The sequence below is a fragment of the Pogona vitticeps genome, chromosome 3 (genome assembly GCF_051106095.1).
Source record: "Pogona vitticeps strain Pit_001003342236 chromosome 3, PviZW2.1, whole genome shotgun sequence".
NCBI lineage: Eukaryota > Metazoa > Chordata > Lepidosauria > Squamata > Agamidae > Pogona > Pogona vitticeps.
Window position 1 is genome coordinate 243,951,824 of NC_135785.1, and position 24,604 is coordinate 243,976,427.

A 24,604-nucleotide genomic window follows, 5' to 3' on the forward strand; every position below is an offset into this window, starting at 1 on the left:
TATTCATTGAAATGTCAGTTTTTCTACTAAGGAAAAAATAGAGTCTAGGTATGCACTCTAAACTACTCAATTTTCATTGGATGCCAATCTCTGACATATTGTTAGAGACCTAAATCCTGTTTATAGTCACAACTAGAGTACATCCACTGAATAAATTGCTAAATGCTGAGTCAGCACTTTTGAAAATTATATTGATTCATTGGGTTTAATCTGTTTTAAACTGACAGTTGAATTTTGGGCCATATGACTTATAGCGGTTCCATTGTCATGTGAACAGACTTTTGCACATGCCATAAGACGTCTTTTCACCTCTTCCCCTATTGCCTATCTTTTTGATCTGGAGCCTTTGAAATAGACTGGGGAAATGCATAGAGTGCAGGGAAGAATCCACAGCACTAGCAATGTTTGTTCTGCTAGCAGACACCAATGGGTACTACCACCTCTATCTGAAAATGGTTTTTTCTTCTTTGTTGATATTAAAAGTATAGAATCATACAACTGTAGAATTGGAATGGACTCCAACTCATCTAGTCCAACCACCCACCAAAGCAGGAGACCCACAGCTGAACAAACAGAGGGCCATCTAGCCTCTGTTTGAAAAATGCAATGAATCAATGTCCCCTGCCCTCAAATCCAGTGTCAAACTGAAGAATTTCTTATTAATTCTTTCTTGTGATTTGAATCCATACTTTGGCCCTACTCTCTGGAGCCACAGAAAGCAAGCTTGTTCCATTCTTCCATTAAAGATTAAATCATTGACTCATGTTCAGTCTATGAGTAAGGACTTTCCCATTTTCCCTTTGCTCTGATAACACTGAAGGAGTGAATGGAGGCCTGTAAGAGAAAGGGAGGGAATTATGGACAAATTCACCCTGAAGGAGCAGGTACAAGTTCCTTCAATTCATGCAACTGTACCTTTTTTGGTCCAAAGGTAGTATTCTTACCTTGGTCATGCTCATTCTTTGTTATTGTTCAAATAGCCTCTTTAGAAAGCTTTCCACAGGTACTGAATATAATGCATGATATTCACATACTGCAACCAGCATTAGTAATGTTTAGAACAGACCTCCTGAAATCAGTGGGACATAAATATCATATGCAAAACAGAAATAATGTTCACTTACTATAATTTTAAGTTTGTGAATTTATCTTTTCTGAGCATGTTAGATTGTTATGAAATGAGGTCATATTTTAGACTTCAAAAAATCCTTAATATCTGGCAGTTAACATGCTTAAAGAAGAAATGCCTAAGGGATTATACACATAATCTGTTGGTGGAACATGCATGGGGATAATAATTTCTGGCTGATATATTGAATTCCTTTCACATCTGTACCTTATGTTAATTTTCAACTTGTATATGCTATACCTGCTTATTACTTATCATCTAAAGTGATTGTGTTTCTTCCAAATAAATAATGGAATCAAATACAATTTCCTTTATTACAGTAAAAAAAAATTTCACTATTCACACTTAGTTTTTTATAGGAAAATCCAAAATACTAAGTTGCTGTTCTTCCCTTTCCCTAGAAATGATATAAAAGATGTGACTCACAGGATATTCTTACTTGTTTCTTAGAATCCCCCTTTTTATAACTTAATGCACGGGTGGTGACAGTTTGCCTTACTTTTCAGCCTACTTTTAAAATAATGACTAAAATTATTTGCTCCTCTCTTCCTTTTATGTGTCGCCCTGATTCTGCTGGATTGTCTACCGAACTTCATGAAAACACCGTTTCCCCCTCTTTTTGTTATAATTCCAATGGTGCTCTGTTCCAAATGGACATAATATAGCATTCTGAGAGATTCCCTCAAGGAGGCCCACCCCAGATGGGTTCACCTATGGTTAGTAGGACAGGCTCTGAAACTCCTCAACCAGCTATGGGTGGTGTAGGTGCCGTCAGTAGCGGACCCGGTGGCTTTGGTAGAGGAAACCCAGGGGGCAGCTTTGAAGGACCTAACAAGCGTCGCAGATACTGAAACTTTCATATTGTTGACAATATTGAATGACTATCTGGTATTATGCCTCTATAATGTTAGCTGTTACCTTGAAAACAGTTTTATTGTTAATGTAGTTATTTAGCAGGTTTTTTTTAAAACCTTAGACTTTTTTGTATTTACTCATAGGCTTTAGCATAGAGAAGAAATAATGTGCTTCATTTTGTATGTTTGTTGTTTGTGACTTCAGCAAAATATTATGTGACCATGCTGTGAAACTAGTGAGTTACATGCTTATAATAAAATATAAAACAAATCTTTTTGAATGGGTTTGAAGCATTGTTATGAATACTCTCCTTAACTTTAATTGTAAGCACATACTTTAATTTTTCTTTATGTTGCCTGTCTTCAGAAGAGAATATTCTTTATCCTTTGTAACTGTATACAAATGAAAATACAGCTTGCCATACTTAATAGAATTGCTAAAGCTAGTGATACTTTGGAATATCTGAATCGCTCAATAAGCCATTATAGATCTGTTAAAATAATGTTACTTCTCATCAACATGTACAAACCTAGTTGCATTGGGATTGTCGTCATAATATACTCTGTTTTACTTTCAAATAAACATTTTCACTCTTGAAAAAAATTCAAAGTAGTGAATATTCACCCGTGGTTTTATATTCATAGATTTTTGAATGAAAATAGCTTTTCAACACAGATAACTTAAATCGTGCTAATTTATAAAATATAACATACTTGTGTTTTAAAAATAATACAGTACTTTGTTTTGAAAATGACTTTAATTTTACTACTTCTTGACTGGAGATTGGTGTTTCCTTTGGAGGATTCAGAAATGCTAGTAGGTTGGCTGTATTTTCTTCAAGTTCCTATCTCCACTCTGTTACTTGTGCCATAGTTATTTTCATCTCAGAACTGCAAAGAAAAAATGAGTTTGGGGAACTAATTTATGGTACATACAGTTATTTATCCTAAATACTGCTGATGTTTAGCTTTTACGTCAGGTAAAATCACAAAATTGTACAATGCGTTTAAAAATGTGTTTTATTTTCACTGGGCTTCTTCCCTGTCTTTCAAGGTGTGGTATTAAGGGTATACAAAGTAAAGAAGCTTGAAAATAAACAAACAACCCCCCTTCCTTGGGAATTCCAGTTAAAAATGCAAGGTAAATTTGGAGAGAAAAGAAGCTGTTATAGATATGATTTTACTGTAAAAGGGTTTTCATAAACATTGGTATTGGCTGGTTTTATATTGGAGGAAATATTGCCACATGCACAAAATCAAACATTAGAAATGTATGGGAAAACCTAGTTATTACACAGCATGACATTTTCTGAGTGGATTGAAATTTTGCAGTATCTGTGGTAAAACATGCCTCTAATTCCTTCTTCTGCTAAACTAACAGAAATGTTCACTTTTAAAACAAGCAGCAGTAATGGAAATCATTGTATATATTCCATGAGTTTATCAAGACAACATGGTAACATGACACACACAATCCTTCATTGCTGCTAAAGGACTGAAAAAATACTTCTGAATTGATTTTGAATGGGTGGTACCTTTTTCCCTATTACTGAATATTTTCTGTTGCTGAATCTTGGTCAAGCTCAAGTTTATGGACTAAATGCCTACTACAGATGAAACATCTGTGGTTTTTGAAATACTTGTATTGGTTTGTACTTTCTTCAGCTCCCATTTGTCATTTTTAGCATAACAGATCACCCATTCAAAAAACTGCTTTGTAACTACATTTAAAATCATAGTACACAGAGCTGTGCAGCAGCTCCACGTATTCTGCAGAAATCTTTAAAATAGTAACCAGCTGCATTGCATGGCAAAGATGAAGTTTAAATTACAGTGGAGTCTTGACTTGAGAACTTAATCCGTATTGGAAGGCGGTTCTCAAGTCAAAAAGTCTGTAAATCAAGTCTCCATTGACCTACAGTGCATTGAAAACCGATTAATCCCGTAACAGGCCATTTTTGTTCCATTTTGGTTTTTTTCTGGTCTGTAAGTCAAATCTCAGTCTGCAAGTCAAACCTAAATTTTGCGGCCAGAGAAGTCTGTAACTCAAAAAGGCTGTAAGTCAAGCCGTCTGTAAGTCAAGGGTCCACTGTAGTGCAGAAATGTTTTAGTTTTATAAGCTAAAGCAATTCACTTAATCATTTTTATTTAATAGTTAATTTTGTGAAAGGCAGCTAAGATGTAAAATTTTTTTATTTTTTTATTTTATTATTTATCATTAACACTTTGAAGTCAATGCGGAAGTGAATGGGCAGCCAATGCAAAGCAGCCAGCATGGGAGAGATATGTTGGAATTTTCTCGTTCCGCTCAGTAATCTGGCTGCAGCATTCTGCACCATTTGAAGCTTCGGCATCAACCTCAAAGGTAGCCCAACGTAGAGCACATTATAATGGTCTAATCTCGAGATTACGAGCGCATGGACCAGAGTGGTGAGGGCCCCACCATCAAGATAGGGACACAGCTGGCCAATCTGCCAAAGATGGTAGTTGGTGGAGTGGACCACAGATGCCACCTGGGTTTCCATGGTGAGTGCCGGGTCCAGGTGTTCTCCCAAGCTGAGAACCTCACTCTTCGCAGTGAGAGTCACTCCCCACAAAAGAGAGGGACTTTCCCAAGCTGCCAATGGAGGGGCCACCCACCCTCAGGACCTCTGTCTTATCTGGGTTCAGCCTCAACCCATTCTCCTGCATCCATTGCAGTACACCCTCCAGACAACGCTGAAGGGACAGAACGGCATCCACTGAAGTAGGTGAAAAGGAGATGTAGAAAGGAAAATTCTTTCTTCAGAAATCAGTTGTATGCACAATAGTTTATTATAAGACCTTTGCTACTTTCTCATTAGTAATATGCAGAGGATTTTATTTTTAATGTTTCACTTTGCAGTTTCATCTAATTCCTCTGAATTTTAAATTACAGCTGGGAAAATGTATTAAAGCAATGGAAGTTATGCCAGCAGGTAGAAAACGTAGTGGCTCAGAGAATGGGTGATCTTGGAGAAATACAGGGGGTAGATGGTTGGTAGGGTTCACAATACCAAATTTACAAGTGTGATAGGCAGTGTGGGCCAGATGTGGTCCTAAGGATCTAAATGTATTCACACTGCACCACAATTTCCTCATTTTTAAGTAAAGTTTTTTTCCTCTGAAAGACTCTTGCACCCTCTAGTAGGAACAGTTATGGCATGTTGTGGGTCTGCCAAGGACTTCTTGCACTCATAATTTTATGAAAACTTAACAAACCAATTGCTTCTAGAGGACACAAAAAACTAAAGAAAAAAATGGGGGGGGGGGAAATGGCAGGCACTGAACATCCACTGCTGGGTGAGTGTGTCTTCTGAACTTTTGAAAATTGTGCACTCTGATTTCGAGGATAACTAACAAACTATTTACTGATAGTGTATAAAATCTGCTTTAATGCTACTAGGGCTTTTTTATAAAACATTTTCATTTAGCATTTTTATGAAGTGATGTTTCCAAATATTTGAGTGCTTTTATGATGTACAAGGTATTTTGACAAAATTAAAAGTTTTCCATGTATGGGAGTATATGTTTAATACTATTCTGTATTTAAGTTTGAATCTGTAAATACCTATGTTAGATATTTTAATATTTGCTGGTGAGGAAGGAATAATACAGTTTTGCTGAGCTCTCTCCTCCAGTCTAAAAACCATGCCACCTGTATGTTTTAGTGATGAAAACCAGAGATGAGTAACCTTATTTGTTAACACGAGTGGTAACTGTTAGCAAATTGTAAAGGTAATGTATGATAAGGATATTGGATCTACATGAATACATTTGTTTTATGTGGAATTGGGCATGAGTTGGTACATAATGTTTACTTAAAATGTGTTTACACAACAGTATGATGGTAGCAAGAAGTGTTGAAGGTGAGAAAGTCAAGGCTACTCAGTTCTCTTCTTACATTTCAGGCATTTTTGAACTGTCCTCTGACTTTTAAGTACAGGTTTTGCAAAAGGGAACAGGGTTGCAGGACAGAAGAAAATGGGATATGTAACATCAGCTGTAAGTTGTGAATCCTTGTACTTACGTACCATTGGATACTGCCGGTTGTGTAAAAGAGCCAATTTTATAAATTTATTGTTACATATAACATGTAGCTGATCACAAAAATGTGAAGATGTTAACTGTAATTCAGAGATTTTGAATATTCAAGAAAACTATTGCTTTAAAAAAAGTAAAAGAAAGTGATCCTTGACATAAAACTAGAATTTTGGCTGGAATATTTGTGTAATTAGACCATGATTAAAAGTCTTTATCTGACCACTTTAGATTGCCATGTGAAGTAAAATTTCGGATTATGTACATGACTTTTAAAATCTGTGACACAATTCATGAGTTTAACTCCACTCTTGTATAGGAATTACTTGCTACTAGAAATATTTTCAGAACAGAGGCCATGTTAAAACCTTTGAACTGGGAAATGGTGTTAAATTTTCTTCAAGACATAATCCTATAAATTTACCTGTAAACTCTGGGATTTTGGAGTTGCCATTGTTAGGATTGTAATTACCTAAACTACTGGATTGTTCAGTCAACTATTGTAAGTCTAACACTGCTCTTGAGGTTCAACTCAAACATTTCATGAACACTGGCGTTCAAGCATGTTAAAATAATTACAGTAGGATTTGTTTAGCATGTTTGGATATCAAGCTGTTTTTATCTACACTTGTTAGACTTCTAAATGTTCCGTATTAATGTTACCACACAGACATTTGACTGTTTCTGATGGTGCTGTATTAGAAGTTGCACAATTAACATGTTAGCCTACTGCTGGGGATTTGTGATGGTGAACGTAGCGTTTGGATTGAGTTGAATAAAATTGCATAGGAATTTCTATAATAGTTACAGTTCTTTGATAAGGATATATTTCTTCTGCTCACATTTGCTGTATATCAGCTGAAATCCTGTTGTTTAGTGTAGTACGTTACAACTAGAGTTAATAATGTGCCGACAAGTTGGAACCAACTTACAGTGACTGTAATAGGATTTCGAGGTGTGTTCGTTTTTACCAGTTCGGCTGCCCCAGTGAGTTTCCATGGCCAAGTGGGGAAGTAAACTGTGGTCTTCAGAGGCCTAGTCCACCACTCTTATCTACTACACCAAACTGGGTACCTACAACTAGAGTAGGCCCATTAAATCAGTGGAATTTATTGAGAATATGACTTACAAATTCCCACTGATACAATGAGCCAGCTCTAGTTATGATTTACTGTACTAAGCATTAATTTCAGCCAGTATGTGCAAAATATAAATTGCGATTAGGCATCCTTCAGTCTCGAGAGACTATGGTAATCTCTATATGGAGGACTTGGAACAGTGTGTAGTGTGGCTGAGAAGGCCAATTTGAGAGTGACAGTCCCTTCCACACTGAAGACAAATACAATCTGTCCTATCCAGCTCCCTGATTTTGTTGGTTTTGGGTCTGCCTCTTTGCCTCGGCCTCCTGGACAAGGGTCTCTTCAAATTGGGAAAGGCCATGCTGCACCGCCTGCCTCCAGGCTGAACGCTCAGATGTCAAGGTTTCCCATCTGTTGAGGCCCATTCCTAAGGCCTTCCGATCCCATGTACAGATATCCTTGTATCGCAGCTGTGGTCTCCCTCTGGGGCGATTTCCCTGCACTAATTCTCCATACAGGAGATCTTTTGGAATCCGACCATCAACAAAGTATAAATTATGAGTCAGTTAGTCAACCTTTTATTGTGCGGTAATAGACCCAACAAATTAACTATAATTGTATCTGCCTGAAAACGTACACTGTGGTTTTTATGGATATGTAAGCTAGACTATTTTTATGCTTGAATTCTTTTACTTGCCCCCTCTGTTTGTTAGACTGCATTCTTTACTATCATTAATTGCAATGAATTGTTGAGACAGTGGTTTTTGATGAAATGGTGATAGACTCATGCTAAATCTGCCAGAAGACAGATTGAAATCTTCTATGAGGCAGTAATGATGATAAAGCTATTAAACTGAATTTGCTATAGGAGTACATGAGGAACTAACTGGTGATAGTGCTTGCTTGACATCTTCATTATTTATGTCTCACATTTTGTTGAACATTGATACCCTTCTGACAGTGTTTGAATCCAAAGAGTTCTTATCCTGTCTCACTGCTGGTTTGAATACTTTCAGTTCCTGCAGACTTACAAGACCAAAGACATTCTGGTCAGCATCCTCCCACAGCACTGTTCTGTATCCTTTTCCTTCATGTAGTGTGTGCTGGATGTTCAGGCTGCCTAGCCACTGAGGCTGGCTGAAGCTGTTAAGCTGCCACTTAAACTCTTTTTTTTTTTTTTTTTTGAATTGATGAGGCTGTACTTTGGCCAGTAATTATTTATCAGTAATTTAAAGTTTCAGCAGCATAACATTGAGGCAAGATAATAATGGGACATCTTCAAGCTATTTTACTTAGGACTAGAGCTGGGCACAAACTGCTGGTTGAGCCAATGTCTGAATAGATGTTTTGCAGTTTGTTGCCCTGCTCCCTCTGGCGGACACCGCCTCAGAAGCAGCACCTAGAACAGGGGTGGGCAGTTAGTTTCTATAGGGGGGGCCGCATGAAAAATCTGAACTGTGTTCCGGGGCCAAACCGACTTTACTTAAAAATAAAATGAAACAGTGATGTTATGATTGTTTTTATTTTAAACCTGTTAATCTTCACAAATACCAAAGAGGCCTTTTGTGGTATGTTAAGGATAAGCAACTGATCAACTTTAGACAAAAAGCTATAAATGGTTTTGATGTTCAAAACTGTCCGCAGGCCGGACAGGAGCGGTTCGCGGGCCGTATGTGGCTGCACTTTGCCCAGGTCTGACCTAGAGGAAGCAGGGCAGGAAACCTAGGGTGCTGCCTCCAAGTGAGCAAAGTGCCAAACTGCGAAACATCTGTTGGGTTGTTGCCAGACCCACATGTACTGCCAAATGGGCAGTTTGTGCCAATCCCTCTTTGGGACTGGTTTTCTGTACCCTTTACAGTCAGCCGTTCTTTGAGGACAGAATCATGTTTGGCGAACTGGTGAAGAAGGAAATGAAGGGGACATAGTGCCCCGTGATTCGTTTTCCTGGACCTTTCTGTGTTTGTCAGTGTCATTAGCCATGATATCCTTTCATGCATCCTCGTGGGGTTGGGACTGGGTGTCTTTGCAGGTTTGCTTCTCTCTTATCAGCAGATATTAAAAATATGTGCTTAGGTGCTTCTGCTGCTTTGCATTATAGGACGCTGTCATTTTATTCTATCCATTCTGTGTTTAAACACCTATACAAAACCACCAAAGGAGTACTTTCCAGTACGATATTATTAGCACTTAAACATAGCCTTTTCCTCCAAATTCCACTGAGTCAGTGAAATCCTTAATTATTGCTTCAAATCAGCAGTAGGCTAAATAAGGGGCAGTAAAATGAAACTCAGCCCAGATAAGAAGCTGATGAATTGGTAAGGCCTTAAATTGACGAGAGAATGTTGAGAGTAGCATATAATTTTAGGATTTGTTAGATATGTTTATATTCCTCATGTAGTTGTAAGTCCCTTGGATGGGGACATCTCTGTTTCTATGTCATAGTGTTTCAAATGGTTGTCAAAAAGTCATGTGCTTCTCCTGTGCTCTCAATTTTATCACAACATTTATTTATTTAATATCCCGCCTATCTAGACCGAAGTGTACTCTGGGCGGCTAACAACAAGGTTCATAAAACAATTCACATAAAACAATAACAGATAACAACAGCAACATAATGTGATTCAGGATGGCAAAAATAAATTAAATAATGACAGGAGGGAAGGCCTGCCTAAAGAGCCAGGTCTTGAGCTTGCTCTTAAAAATACCCAGCGAGGGAGCCAGGCAAATTTCTGGGGGTAGATTGTTCCAGAGATGAGGGGCTACTGCCAAGAAGGCCCGGTTTCTTGTTCTTTCTCTCCGGGCCTCCGTCGGTGTTAGGCCCCCTCAGCCACCCCTCCTGGCTAGAGCAAGTGATACGAGTAGATGTAGGTGGGAGAAGGCGATCCGCCAAAAGACTGCCTTTGTAGCTTATTCATAATTAGCTGAAATGTGTTCTGTATGGGGCTTTTGCTGAAGACCAGAAACAATGTCTGTTGCAAAATTCAGATGCTTGGATTTTAACTGGTACACATCACTGGGATAAAATAAAGCTAGTCCTAAAAGATTTAAAAGGAGAATATCTCAGTTTACTAGACTAATTCAGGAGTACAGTGGTGCCTCGCTTAATGAGCGCACCGTATAACGATGGATTAACCTCGCTATGCGAGGCACCACTGTATTTGTGTTGATATTTAAGGCCCCCAGAGGACATAATTTGACCAGTTTGGTTGTATGTCTTCAACACACACAAGGGTGCTAACACTCCTACTGTTCAAAATGTGTATTTAAGTAATATTTAGAGCCATCTTGGTGATATGCCATTTGTGGAATCAGTTGTCATTATAGGCCCTTATGAACCAGGTTAAATTCTTTTGCTTCCAGAGAGCCTGCTGAGTTTTTAAGGTGGAAAATGCTTTCATGGCACTTGTTTTGTGTTGTGGTCCAGATATTAACTTTATTCTTCAAATCTTGTTATATCCAGTTTAGAGAGCTACATTGTAGAAATTAAATAAGTAAAATACTTCCAACTGGATTTATTGGTGCTAACAGAGTTGATTCAATGTTAAATCCATTGATTTCAGTGAAATGTAAGTGGATCTACACATTCTTGTCTACAACCTATTAACCTCTGATCCTAATTAGTCAAGGAATGTAGTAACATTATGTATTTCAAAATTATAATATCTGAAGGTACAGTGTCAGAATTGAAAAACAAAAAATGGCATCAAATGAGGAAGAACAATAAAAAGGTAATTTTAAACACCCATTTTGTCTACCTTGCAATTCTCTACCTATGAAGGAACTTAAAAGTTGTTGCCTATAGTATCTCATAGTTTGCCTTCTGCTAATATGTGTTATTTTTGCTTTCCTGTCATGTGTAGTATATTTAATTTTCAGCAGTTAATATAATCAACAGTGTTTCATCTTCTAAAACTAGAGAAGTAACTGTATCTTCACTATGAATTGGTGGTTCATAACACACTTCAGTTGTATGAATTCTTAAGGAAATACGAAAAACAGGTGAGTCATGATATGTATTTGAATTTTATACCCTTATGTGAAACTATATGCATGTTTTATGTGAATTTTTACTGAATAAAATGTCATGAAGTGTCAGTTATTGTTAAAGGATAAAGACATGAAATTTGAAACCATTGAAAGAAGTAACTACTTTAAAGTAAGCTTCAGTTTAGCCCTGCAAGTCAGTATTCTTATGCAAAAAGGAAAAAACACCAGCTTCGAAGCTTCTGCAACATGTATACAAAACATTGTTGCTAATGTATATTTAAAGCTTACCATTTATTGACATTAGAGTATAGGAATTTATAGCAGATTTCTCTAACATGGTAGAAGTATTAACTTGCTTTTGAGACCTAAAAATGTAGTGAACACTTTTTGAAATGAAATTCTGTTATCGTTTGGTGTTTACACTTTTTGAATTTTATTATGCAATAGAAATGCAAAAATGGAGGTAGGATGTATGCACAATAAAAATAGCATGCAGTGGTGCCTCGCTTGACGAGGATAATTCGTTCTATTCAAATCACTGTTAAGCGAAATCCTCATCAAGTGAAATTTAAAAACCCATTGAAATGCACTGAAAACTGGTTCAATGCGTTCCAATGGGCGAAATACCTGCTCGTTTTGCGAAGATCCTCCATAGGATGGCCATTTTCCGGTGTCTGTAAAGCAAGGAATCCGTCCTAAAGCACAGTGGGGAGCCATTTTGTACAGCGGGTGGCCATTTTAGAGCCGCCGATCAGCTGCTTTAAAATCGTCGTCTAGCGAAAAATCAGTTCCTGAAGCAGGGAACCGATCATCATTAAGCGATTTTTCCCCATAGGAACATCGTTTTGCGATTGCAATACTTCATCGTAAAGTGGTTTCGTCGTTTAATGAGGCAATCGTTAAGCGAGGCACTACTGTATTAGCAAAACATAATGTACAAATCTATTATAAGGGAACAGTTCACTGCAAACATATACACATTGAACTCAGTTCTATAAAAATGTACGTTCTAGAGGACATGCACAAGAATACATATTAATTTTTAAGAACACTTTTTGAAAAAGTAGTAACTGGCGCAGAAACAAGAGTGGAATGACCTAAATATTGGAAAAATAAGAAACTTACAGAAATTAGAATTGGCCTGATGTGTTGGTCCCTGGACACCTACTGATCTTTGTCATTGCCATTTCAGATTATATTAGTGGCTATTTAAAGAAATTTAGTTCTTGTTCTGTTTTATGAGGTTATGTTTTCCCCAAAAAAGGAAAACTGGATTAAGACCTCAAATTCACTAACTCCCCCATTGCTATAATTGTTCTATTTCATTGCTTTGCAAAATTAAATTAGGGTAAGTAATGAACATTTGTTTTAAGGGAATTTATTGTCAAACATTGTGGGGTGTACATCTTTAGCATATTGTCTGAAGTACTGTTCTTAGGTTCATAGTGGGTACATAGATCTATTATTTATGCACCATTATTAACAAGTTTTATTTCTTGTTTTTTTCTAGGATATAAAAGTACATAATACTGAATATGAATATATTACTTAATATACTGATATAATTTGTACCCTTAAGCCAGGATCTTATTTTGTCTAATCACTTCTGCAGTGGACCACAACACAAGCAGTTTAACATTTATCCCACTTGTGCAATCAGGCATCCAGGACTTTGCTGCATAAATATAATTCGCCTAGTCTCACCAGTAGTCATGACAAGCAGTAAATGCCCTGTGCTATTATACTGGGAAAGATGCAATACAGGAGTATCTTGATTATTATGCTGTACATTTCCATACTATTTTACTATCCTATATATTGCTCCAATGGTGTTCAATAGGATTATGACCTTAAATAATTAATTAATTTAAAGAGGGCTTTATTTAGTACTGGTTAACCAGTACTGGTTAATGAATATGCTTCAGAACTAGGGAGGTGTATTCTGGAATTTAAAATATGAGAACATCAGAATAGTAGTTGTAGTTTTAAATTACAAACTGAATTTTAATTTTAATTTGTAAAAAAAGGGTAGGATTATGACAAATGATAGCTGGGGAGAAACTTGAGGTTTTCTTGAAAATTGAAAAGTGGTTGTATTATCAAAAATAATAGGAAGCACAGTAGAAGAGGAGTACATCAACCTCTTCAGCAGCTGTTACCATCCTACTATCATTTAGGTTTATTGTACTACAATTTCTGTAGTCTTCTATCAGCATGACAAAGCAGCATCACAAGTATAATGTGAGTTGCAGTATATTGGCAGGACACTAGATTGGAAAAGTCTGCTATACAAGTATACATTGATTCAGGCTAGTCAGGCTGTTTGGCCAGAATTCTGTTTAGTGGAACTGCTTGTGGAGAATGGAAAGAGGTATTTCTTCTTCGTGGCCTCTGTGAATGCACACATATGGGTCTTGTCTGTGCCTGCACTGACGTTCTCAGACAATTCTAGAGCTACAAGTAACAATTTTATGGTGTGATTCCCCCACAAGGCACATGCTCTTCCCACCCATCATTCTGCTTAGTTCCTTTTTTCCGCCAAGCTGTACGGTTCTCTGGAAAGACTGAGCAGCCTTGAACTCCTTTTTGCAACAGTTTCCTTTCTTGATTGAACTTTTCAATTCTTAATTACTCAATCAGCTACTTCCCCTTCATTTTCGCTGCGTTTTCACTTTCCCGCTGTTTTGATTCCCCTCTCCCTCCCAAAAAATCTGCCTCTCCCTACTCTAACTTTCCCTTCTTATGGCCTTTCCGGCACCCTTCAAATGTTGCATTACTTGTGTGAACAGAATCGCTCTATCAGACGGTCACGATAAATGCCTCTTCTGTTTGGGCAAAAATCACCTGACCCATTCTTGCACCGCCTGTAAAAACCTAACAAGACCAGCACTGAAGCAAAGACTGCAGAGGCTGAGATCTTACCTCTGGCAAACGGCGATGAACCCTCCTACACCATCCACAGAGGTGGTAAGATCCCCGAGTTCATGGGGCAAAATGCTCGCTACAGGACAGCCTGCTTCTCAATCAGGGGCGTCCGTTTTGCCACCCAAGGAGCCTGCAGAAAAAACCAAATCTGTTAAACAAAGATAGTCCTCTACCGCTAAGTTGTCTTCCCGGGCACATAATCTCACTGAGAAGGAGAAGTCTAAGTCAACTATAAAAAAGTCTAAGCAAGACAAATCCATGGTGTCGACATCGAGTTTCTAAATAAGCACCCCTTACCTAATTTGATAATAGTGGAATCCAACCAATCTTGTGACCACAAAAGATCCAAAGTCACCCTGATGAATAAAGAAGGAAGGAAAATAGATGTCCTGGGCAGAAGGATGTATTCTCTACAATAATTCTTATTAAAAAATATTAACTATTAAGCCACAATGGGGGCATATCAGCGCTACCTCTGGAACAAGGTTCTCCCCCTCCTTGAATCAGCAGCAGAATCTATAAAAATCGACTTAATCAACACTCATTCCGAAGCTATAGCTCTTGCTAAGCACCAGAGAATTGTGGCTAGACAATTTACAAAGAACCTTTACAAAGTGTATGGCACCAATCGCAGCCTTCCTACGCCTTCAGGGCATAAACATCTACCCCTACATCGACGACTGGTTGATCGTCTCGACATCATACTTCGATGCCATAGGAGCAAGGGATACCACTCTTATTACACTTCAAAGGCTCGGGCTCAACATCAACCTCGCAAAGTCACATCTACAACCATGCCAAACAGTCACCTTTATCGGGGCCACACTAAACTCACTTAAAGCCAGAGCTTTCCTTCCACAGGAAAGGATTCTGAAAATAAAAAGGGCAATTACATCCTTTCAACCTCAAAAAAATGTCTGACAACCACGCACAACACCTTCTCAGGCTCATGGCCTCAATGACGTCGGTAATACAGCATGCAAGGCTCAAGATGAGAGTCCCCCAGGCTTGGCTCCTGTCCTTGTTCGATCCCATGACAGATGCCCATCCACAAAACTGACCGTTACCCAGGAACTAGCAGATCAACTCGAATGGTGGATTTATCTTCCAAACCTTCTGATTGGACGACCTTTCTCCCCTCTTCAACTGACGGTACAGGTCATGACCAGTGCCAGCCCTTCAGGATGGGGAGCACACTGCCTTCATTACAAGGTCCATGGCCTATGGTCAGAACAAGAACAGGCTCTTCACATCAATCACCTAGAACTGCTAGCGATCATCAGAGCATTCCATGCATTCCTGCCTCTCATCAAAGGTCAGGTTGTTCAACTGGCAACAGGCAACACGACAGCGCTATATTATGTCAACAAGCAGGGAGGTACCCATTCTTTCTCCCTTTTCTACCTTGCTGTTGATCTATGGGAGTGGTGTTATCAGAACCACATCTTCCCTATAGCGGTACACATTTCGACAGAAGACAATTTTGTGGCAGATGTTCTCAGCTGCTTGCCCTCAGGGACACACGAATGGTCTCTGAATGACATTGTATCCCATTAACTCTGTCTTTGTTGGGGCATGCCATCAGTCGACTCTTTGCATCAAGGACAAACAGCAAGCGCACAATTTTTTGCTCCCGAGCTGGAGCAGACACCGATTCCATAGGAGATGCATTCATGATGAACTGGTCCAGGCACTTCCTCTACCTATTCCCCCCGATACCGCTCATCCAATGAGTGATTATTCGACTCCAACAATCCAGAGTGAATGCAATCCTCATAGCTCCGAAGTGGCCCAGGCAACCATGGTTTAGTCGCCTGACATCAGTATTGACAGCCGCCTAGAGTGGCCTTTTAGGCCAGATGGGCGGGGTATAAAATCAAATAAATAAATAAATAAATAAAATTGTTCCGTCTTTCTCTACTGCCGAACCTCCCCACGCTCAACCAAGGAATGATCCACCATCCAAACCTGACATCCCTGAGTCTCATGGGCTGGAGGATACTCCCGCGGTGATGGCTATTTTAGACCAAGCCTGTAAACCGTCAACCTGGACCCTATATGAGAATAAATGGAAATTGCTCGTTAAATATACAAAAGAAAACAATTTATCTGCCATACCTGTTTCCTTGAAGACTTTACTTTCCTTCCTCCTTAATCTTTCCCAATTAGGATTGTCTTTCTCCACCTTAAGGGTATATATCTCTGCCATCGTTGCCCATCAACCAGACAACTTTCCCTCTGCGAGATTGTTTTTCCACCCTACAGTTAAGAAATTCCTTAAGCAATTCAAGAACATCCATCCTCCAGTTCAACGTATTGTACCTCAATGGTCCCTTCAGCTAGTCCTGAATACAGTGGGGTCTCTACTTAAGAACTTAATCCCTATTGGAAGGTGGTTCTCAAGTTGAAAAGTTCTTATGTTGAATCTGCATTTCCCATAGGAATGCATTGAAAACCATTTAATCCGTATCTGCTCTTTTCCGTCCATAGAAACTACAGTGGAACCTCTACTTAAGAACTTAATCCGTTTTGGAATGGTGTTCTTAAGTTGAAACGTTCTTAAGTTGAAGCAGAATTTCCCATCGGAATGGACTGAAAACCAATTAATCCGTTCTGGCTGTTTTTGTTTTTTTTGGTTATGTAGAGGTGTGTTCGTACATTGAAGCATTAGTTCCCATAGGAACTAATGCAAAGCTGGTTAATAGTACTCTACCACTAGGGGGAGAATTTTTTTTAACCTAAGATGACCTAAGGTTAAAAAAAGAGCAGGAAAGGTTTTTTTTCCTGTTCTTATCTTGGATTTCTGTTCTCAAGTAGAAACAAAATTTAGCAAATGGAGCTGTTCTTAAGTTGGATTGTTCTTAAGTAGGGACATTCTTAAGTAGAGACCCCATTGTACCTTAATGTGTCCACCCTTTGAGCCCTTGTCATCTTCAAGCCTGAAACTACTTACCTTTAAAACAGCATTCCTTGTTGCTATTACTTCTGCTAAACGGGCTAGTGAACTTGCTGCTCTCCGAGCCGACCCACCTTTCACCCAATTTCACCCTGATAAAGAAAGTGACTTTATACTTTGATGTGTCCTTTTTACCTAAACTTGTGTCTGATTTCCACATCAATCAACCCATCATATTACCATCCTTCTTTAAATCCCCAGTATCTCCATTAGAGCACATGCTCCACACCATCGATGTAAGAGAGCTCTTCCATTCTATTTAGACAGAACAAGAAGCTTCAGAAAAACTAATAAACTCTTTGCTTGCTTTCATGGCCCTGCCTCTTCTCAATCTGTTTCCAGGTGGATAGTCCATACCAGCTCTCTGTCTTACCAACTATCAGGGAAGACACCTCCCAAACATCTGACAGCTCATTCCACCAGAGCTCTGTCCACTTCGGTTGCATTCCACCATGGAACCAAGATCCCTGATATATATTGTGCTGCTACATGGTCCACACCGTTGACTTTTGTGAAGCACTACTGACTAGATGTCAGAGCACACTGTGATGCTTCATTCGACAGAAGTGTGTTGACATCTCTCCTACCGTGACGTCCCACCTATCGGTAAGTGAAGCTTGCTAGTCACCCATATGTTTGCATTCACAGAGGCCACAAAGAAGAAAAAGATGTTACCTACCTGTAACCATAGTTCTTCAAGTGGTCCTCTGTGAATTCACACTACCCACCCATCCTCCCCTCTGTCCGTCATGGGTATTCTAACTTAATTATTCTGTAATTTTGGGAACTGAGGGGAATGGTGGGTGTGAGGAGCATGTGCCTTGTGGGGGAATCACACCATAAAATTGTTACTTGTAGCTCTAGAATCTTCTGAGAACGTCAGTGTAGGCACAGAGAAGACCCATATGTGTGAATTCACAGAGGATCACTTGAAGAACTATGGTTACAGGTAACCTCTTTGCAGTGCTGCTTGGTTTAAGCCCTGTTCATTTGACTCAATGATCTCCACTTGCACATGGAAAGCTGAGGAATGCTCATAGCAGAGTTACATTGATAAAACATTATGCTCTTTTAGCTTTCAAGAGGATTCTGACTCAGTGTGCCTGCACTAGGGCTGTTCCTGTCTTATCTCTCAAGCTGAAAAGCAGTGGGTATGAATATTACTTTTGAGGAAGGGAAAAGAGGGCTTAAACAGTGCTGTGATCTTCAACGTTCACCCAACAGGAAATTTCCAAGACACGGAATAAAAAGAGAAGTACACCTTTTGTGTAGTCCTCCCATATGATTCAGAAGGTTTAAAAACATCATTGTGATGTGAATTTTTCAAAATGTATGAAAAATAATTGTAAAGTTGCTTGAATTATTTATCGTTTGTGGATGTTGCATCAGCTTTGAAGAAACATGTAAATGCCAGAATTTTTATAGGCATAAATGTAATTGCATATATTACAGCATTGAATTGCCACTAATCAGTTGCTGTTTGCATTCCCGGCTATGAGCTTGGCACATAACTAGGGTTGCCGGAACTGGACTGCAGATACGGATCCCCCCCCCCCGCACACATGTGCGCTGGGCATGTCACACTCACTAGCATTTGCATGGGTGCACCATGCCAACTGCGCAAGTGCAGCGGTGCCCCCCCCATGCATGGAGCTCTCCACCCAGCCAGTCCACAGCCCCAGAAAGTTTGGGAACCATTAATGGACATAATGCTACTACAGTTTTATGCAATTACACTCTGTTGTTGTTGTTTAGTCCAGTGGTTCTTAACCTTTTTGAAAGAAACGGCCCCTTGAGCCATTGAGGAAGTTATCCCCCTCCCCGCGGTGGCGGCATGGGATCCACTGCCAGCACCAACTGCTCTGGATCCGCCTGCGAGGTCCACTGCCAGCACCACGGCTGTAGCCGCCTTCTCAGGTTTGGTTTACTCCATCGCCCCCAGATCATCCCCCTTCTGTTCCTTCACCCCGCGTTGCCCTTTTTCATTCCATTCCTCCCCTGAAAAACAAAATCAGCCCCTGGGTTTAGTTGTCAGGTCATGTCCGACTCTTTGAGGCCCCATGAAGCAGAGCACGCCAGGCCCTCCTGTCTTCCACTGCCTCCCGGAGTTGAGTCAAATTCATCTTGGTAGCTTCGATGACATTGTCCAACCGTCTCGTCCTCTGTCGTCCCCTTCTCCTCTTGCCTTCACACTTTCCCAACATCAGGGTCTTTCCCAGGGAATCTTCTCTTCTCATGAGATGGTTAAAGTATTGGAGCCTCAGCTTCAGGATCTGTTCTTCCAGTGAGCACTCAGGGTTGATTTCCTTCAGAATGGAACAATTACACTTAGACCAGCATAAACTCTCACACTGGATTCCATCCAGTGTTAACTGAGAGCTCATCAGAATCATTTAAGATGCTTTGTACGTTTAAAATTTGTCCCAGATGTTTTGTGATGTGAATAAATAAATTGCTCTGGGGGACAGTTGATTAAAAAATGATTGGGAACTTCTTTAGTACAATGAAATGTCTATGAGCTGTCCCGTTTGCAAGATGCGTTTTGTTTCACTTTTTCCATCTGAACACGATATCTCAATTGACAGAAGTGTTGTATGAATATTGAGGGTTATAGGATCAGAACTCTAGAGCTGGGAATGACCCACAGATCATCAAATTTAACCCCCTTCCAAAGCAGGAAATCTACAGCTATAGAATGCTTGATAGATGGCTATCTAACCTCTGTTTAAAAACCTCAAATGAAGGAGATTCAGTCACCATCTGAGACAGTTCATTCCACTGTCTAACACCTCTTATTATCAAGAAATTCTTCCTAATGTTTAGGCAAAATCTTCCTTGAAATTTGAATCCATTACTTTGAGTTCTCTGGAGCTGTAGAAAACAAGTTTGCTCCTTTGTATTCCCATGGCATGTGAAAGAGGGGTAAGATTTATGTGGAAACCCGAGACTCATGTATGCAACAGGACACAGTTGTTTCCCAGTAAAATGTATATCATCATGGTTTGCTACTTTGTTGAACAACTATGTTTCGGTTAATAAACAGTGCAAGTTGGCCTGTCTCATAACAAATTTGTGTCCATAATGCTTTCATAATTAGACACTTTCACTCATAGTTCTTTTCAGAAATACATTTGTTTATTGCTGTCTGAGATTATTTCCTATCTATACCATGTTACAGTTATGTGTATTTGATGAACCTGTGAATATATAATTCAGAAATGTCTTTGGGATTTGAATTTCAGCAAATAATATTTTCAAGAAACATCTATATATAAATGTATGTATTGGGTCTTATGGCTAAAAAAACTACTGGAGGCAGAGATTATTATACAGTGTAATTGACAGTATACATCTATATATTGTTATGGATTGAACCTTTAATCATCATTTTTTAAAAATAGAATTCTTGACATTTCATGCAGTTTGTGCTGGTGTTAGTAGCAGTGCATGTTAGTATATCAGTATGTGTTCATGTACTGATTTTATGTGCAGTCAGACTGCAGATATCCTTTGGCTACTAATAATATATTGAATAGTTACAGCTACCCTTCAATATTTTTATAGTAGTTTGAATTGAAGATAGGTGAAGCATTTTGTACGTTGAATCTACTATTGATGTGATACTATATTTCTGCACTTTTTGGGAAAAAATTGTATTTACTAAATAACAAAAGGAATGCACAGCTCATTACAATAAATTGGCCTGATCAACATACATCATGTCTTTAACATGGATTTTGTCATTAATTTTTGACTTGAAATCTTTTCAAGTTTATGGTGAATATTTGAATTTTATGCTTCAGCAATTTAAATGTCCTATTTGAATGGCACATAAAATTAGAGATACATATTTTATAGGTTGAACTGAAATCTAAGTGGGGCTTAGCAAATGTAGGGGGAAAGGGATCAAAGCAATCCCGTGACTGCACAATCATTTTGATCCCTCTCCTCCTTATACAGCTGCGGGATTGCTTTGATCCTTTCCCCCTCCTTTTGCTAAGCCCCATGGGACTTAGCAACCAGAGGGGAAAGCAGGGATCGAAGCGATCCTGCAGCACTTTGATCTCTGCTTTCCTTTTGCTAAGGCTTAGCAAGTGGAGGGGAAAGCAGGGATCAAAGCCCTGCCGGATCACTTTGATCCCTGCTTTCCCCTCCACTTGTTTTGTTCTCTCTTCAGCTTACTTCTGTGTATAAGACGGCCCTCAATTTTTAGTCTAAAGATTTTAGAAGTATAGTCTTATACATGGAAAAAATACAGTACTTCCTAAATAAAAACATATGTTAATACAAATTGAATATTTTCATGATATGAAAGATAGATATCTATGTTCTTTCAAAGTTAAATTATTAATAATTTGGGACCTTGCTATAAGAAATTTTCAGGGATCATATACTTACTAGACATAGCAATATGAAGGTGCATCCAGATAGTTTTGAGTACACTGATGATGACTTACCAGGTCCTGATTCTCTCTATGAAGTCATAATGAAATTAGATGAATTATTATGTGATCAAAGGTATACTGACTGTTTGCCAGAAAGACAAACTGCATTATAGACGTGCAGAAGAGCTTTGGAAAGTCAGTTAAGAAAAATTATACAATGAAACATACTTGAAAGATTGAGAAAACTGATTAAAATGTAAAAATCAGGGTTTAAAAGATTTTTTTAAAAAACACCTTTTTAAAATCCATGCTGGGATGTTTTGGATTTTTAAAATCAGTCTTGGCTTCAAGACCTAGTAATGGCATAAAGTTGCCCTAATTTATTGCAACTGGCAGATATGTTTATCACAATTTACTTTGCCAGTTTTACAGCTAAATTAAGGATTCTTGTACACTTTGTACTCAGCATTCATATGTTGGACAGAACTGTAACAAATGAGAAACAAAACCTTGACAGAGATGTTCTGTGAGCCTGATTGCAGCTGCCAGGTGGCTGGTCAGTATGCCTTCTTGAAAGGATTGTGCTGAAAATACATTGTTTTGTTCATGCTTTGACACACTTATCCACCAATATTTGGAGTGATACACTCAAGAGCCTTGTCAGAAGAGTTAGGACAAGCCATTGTCTGATATATAATGTGTATTTTTTGGTTGTATTTTAAGAAAAGAGTCCATTCACCCATTGTGAACTGAAATGTTAGATCAGTTCATGAACACATTAGTCTTGTGTAATTTCAGAAGCTAAGCAGCTCTGGGTTTGGGTAAGTACTGTGCTTGGATAGGAGACAACAAGCTAACACCAGGATTTTCAAGTCAGGCGACGAAAGGAAATGCCAGAGACCCAGTGCTAGGCAGAGTTTACAGTATCAAAATAAATGGGCCATGGTTTAATTGGCAGCTTCCAGTAGTACCTTGCTTCGGGGAGACTGTAGTGAAGTAAAACATTTCTGTATGGTTGGAAAAACTACCTGAAATTCTGGGGAGCTGGTACCAGTCAGTGCTGTACTGAGGTAGATGATCTGACTGTATACAACAGCATTCTGTCTTTTTATAATAGAATACCAAACGCTTTGTCAAGTCTCAAGATGAGCCAATTTTTGTAAAATGCCACAGTTGTTTATGTCTGTAGCCTTTCTACTTAGGCTAGGGTGAATAAATGTATCCATGAAATATATAATATATAGTTTCTACAGTATTTCCCCCTGGTTTTCAAAAATACTAAAGCAGGAACATGATGTGTATACGCATAGCAGAATGCTTGATTTTTGAGTTGTGCTCAAATTAGTAACACTTCCTGTACTTTTAGCACATTAATTGATGAACTCTGGCTCAAGAATATTTATTTGTTCATTTCATTATGTTGACAGATTATTAAGTATTGTGAAGTTTAGCACATTGTATATGTGAATAGCACGAGGCAGAATTACCGTTTAAGAGCTATACACATATGTTATGTGTATAGATATTTAGATTGGTTAAATCTGTCTTTTTCACCCTAGGGTCCTCCATATCTGTCGTCCACAACCAGCAGGGCTAATAGGAGTGCTAGTTGAGAATGGTGCAGTTTGTGGTCTAACATGTCTGAAGGTTGCCAGGTTGGGGAAGGCTGTGCACAAGTTACGTTGTGTTTGGAATTCAAGGAATAAGATCTGGAAGGCAAAGAAGTAATGACTCTGGTTTTAAAAATACAATCACTGTGTTTTTACTTTAGTTTTAATAGCAAAGGGTGGTTAAGTGGCTTAGCAATAGATGTAATAGAGGGATTTCTTGCATAGGGCAGCAAAAATGCTATGTTTTATTTAAAAAATTCTAGTTGAAATTACATTTCTATTCCTTATCTGTGATCTTTCTTCATGTGTTATGTGAAATGATAAAGGTCAGTAATAAATATCCTCTTAATTTACATTTTATTTTATTTGCATATAACTGAATTAAACCACACATTTATGCTTATTAGATATATTTGAACAGAGGAATGTAAAGTATAGGAGAATATGAACAAACTAAGCCATAAATATCTGCAGTGGCAAACAGCCTCTCCTTTCCCTGTCATTCTTGCATGTTCATGGCGTGGCTTAAGAAGTTAAAATTCCAGAAAAGCTTTTAAACCTGCTGACACTATTTTGGAAGTGGAACTAAGACATTGAATTTATCCTGGTATCTGCTTCAGTCAAAGGTAAGATTAAATAGACATGGAAAAGGTGACATGAAGAACCTTGAGTTGAGTGGAAGCTAAGTGAATTCTGAAAGTTCCACCTTATACTGGTTTGTATCTAGGAAACTGAAATTGTGTGTTAACGATGTAAGGTCTCAAATGTTTAGAAGGTGTTGTTTTATTCTTTATTGGTAATATCTGAGATATCTACAAACATGGATTAAAGTTAATTCTCTCAGACATCAGGAGTTTTAGGGTTCTACTTCATTTTCTTGTGGTAAATAGAAGACATTGTGCTATATGTGATGTGCCAGTTTGAATCACATAGATTTATATAGCCTCTTGATTCTTTTTCATCTGGATTGGAAATGTTTACTTTCTTAATTATGCTTTTATCCAAAGTATGGTGTAGCTGCTGAGATACTTATATCTGAGCATTGTTAGGGAAGTATGGATATTAATTTTACTGTGTTGATTTATATGTTTTATAGCTTCTCATAGTAAAACAAAAAAACTTACAAATGTTAGACAAAATATGAATTGCACATTAAAATTGATTTGATTTAAAAAAAACAGCTGCAATGCCGAAATATTCAAGAGACAAAAACTGTAAAGAAGCCTGCCATGTTGCTTGTCTTTCATTAATTTCAGTAAGCATATTATTTCGATGGGGGGGCATACAGTTTGTCCAAACTCTCCCCCAAAAAAGAAGAAAAGAAAGAAATAGACCAAAAACTACATTGTGGCATTTTCAGTTTTGCAAATATGCTTGCTATTTCAGATTTAGATGTGAACTTGGAGCTTTGGTTTTAATCTTGTAAACATTTTTTAAGCAAAATAAAATATTGCTAAAATATTGCTTTAAATTTTTATATAGTTTTATGAAGTGAAAATTTTGGAATATGGTGCGGATCAAGAATCATCATAAAGTCATAGAATAATTGAATTGGAAGGAGCCTATAAGGCCATCAAGTCCAAGGACGTTGAGCAAGCTTTCTAGTAGAGAGAGCAATAT

The 24,604-nt window shown here is 38.4% G+C and overlaps 1 protein-coding gene across 12 annotated transcripts in view; it reads left to right on the forward strand.

Annotated features, from left to right (window-relative positions):
* The window catches only part of PSPC1 (paraspeckle component 1), an 89,404-nt gene that overhangs the window by 39,990 nt on the left and 24,810 nt on the right, over positions 1 to 24,604 (forward strand). For 3 of the 12 annotated variants that reach the window (XM_020802034.3, XM_020802035.3, XM_020802037.3), the window contains one exon: positions 1,795 to 2,587. The exons of the other annotated variants lie outside the window; for them this stretch is intronic. In XM_020802034.3, the coding sequence (XP_020657693.1) occupies positions 1,795 to 1,980 (186 nt within the window). In that variant the 3' untranslated portion in view covers positions 1,981 to 2,587. Of the gene's footprint in view, positions 1 to 1,794; positions 2,588 to 24,604 lie in introns of those variants that run through there. 12 annotated transcript variants of the gene reach the window in all.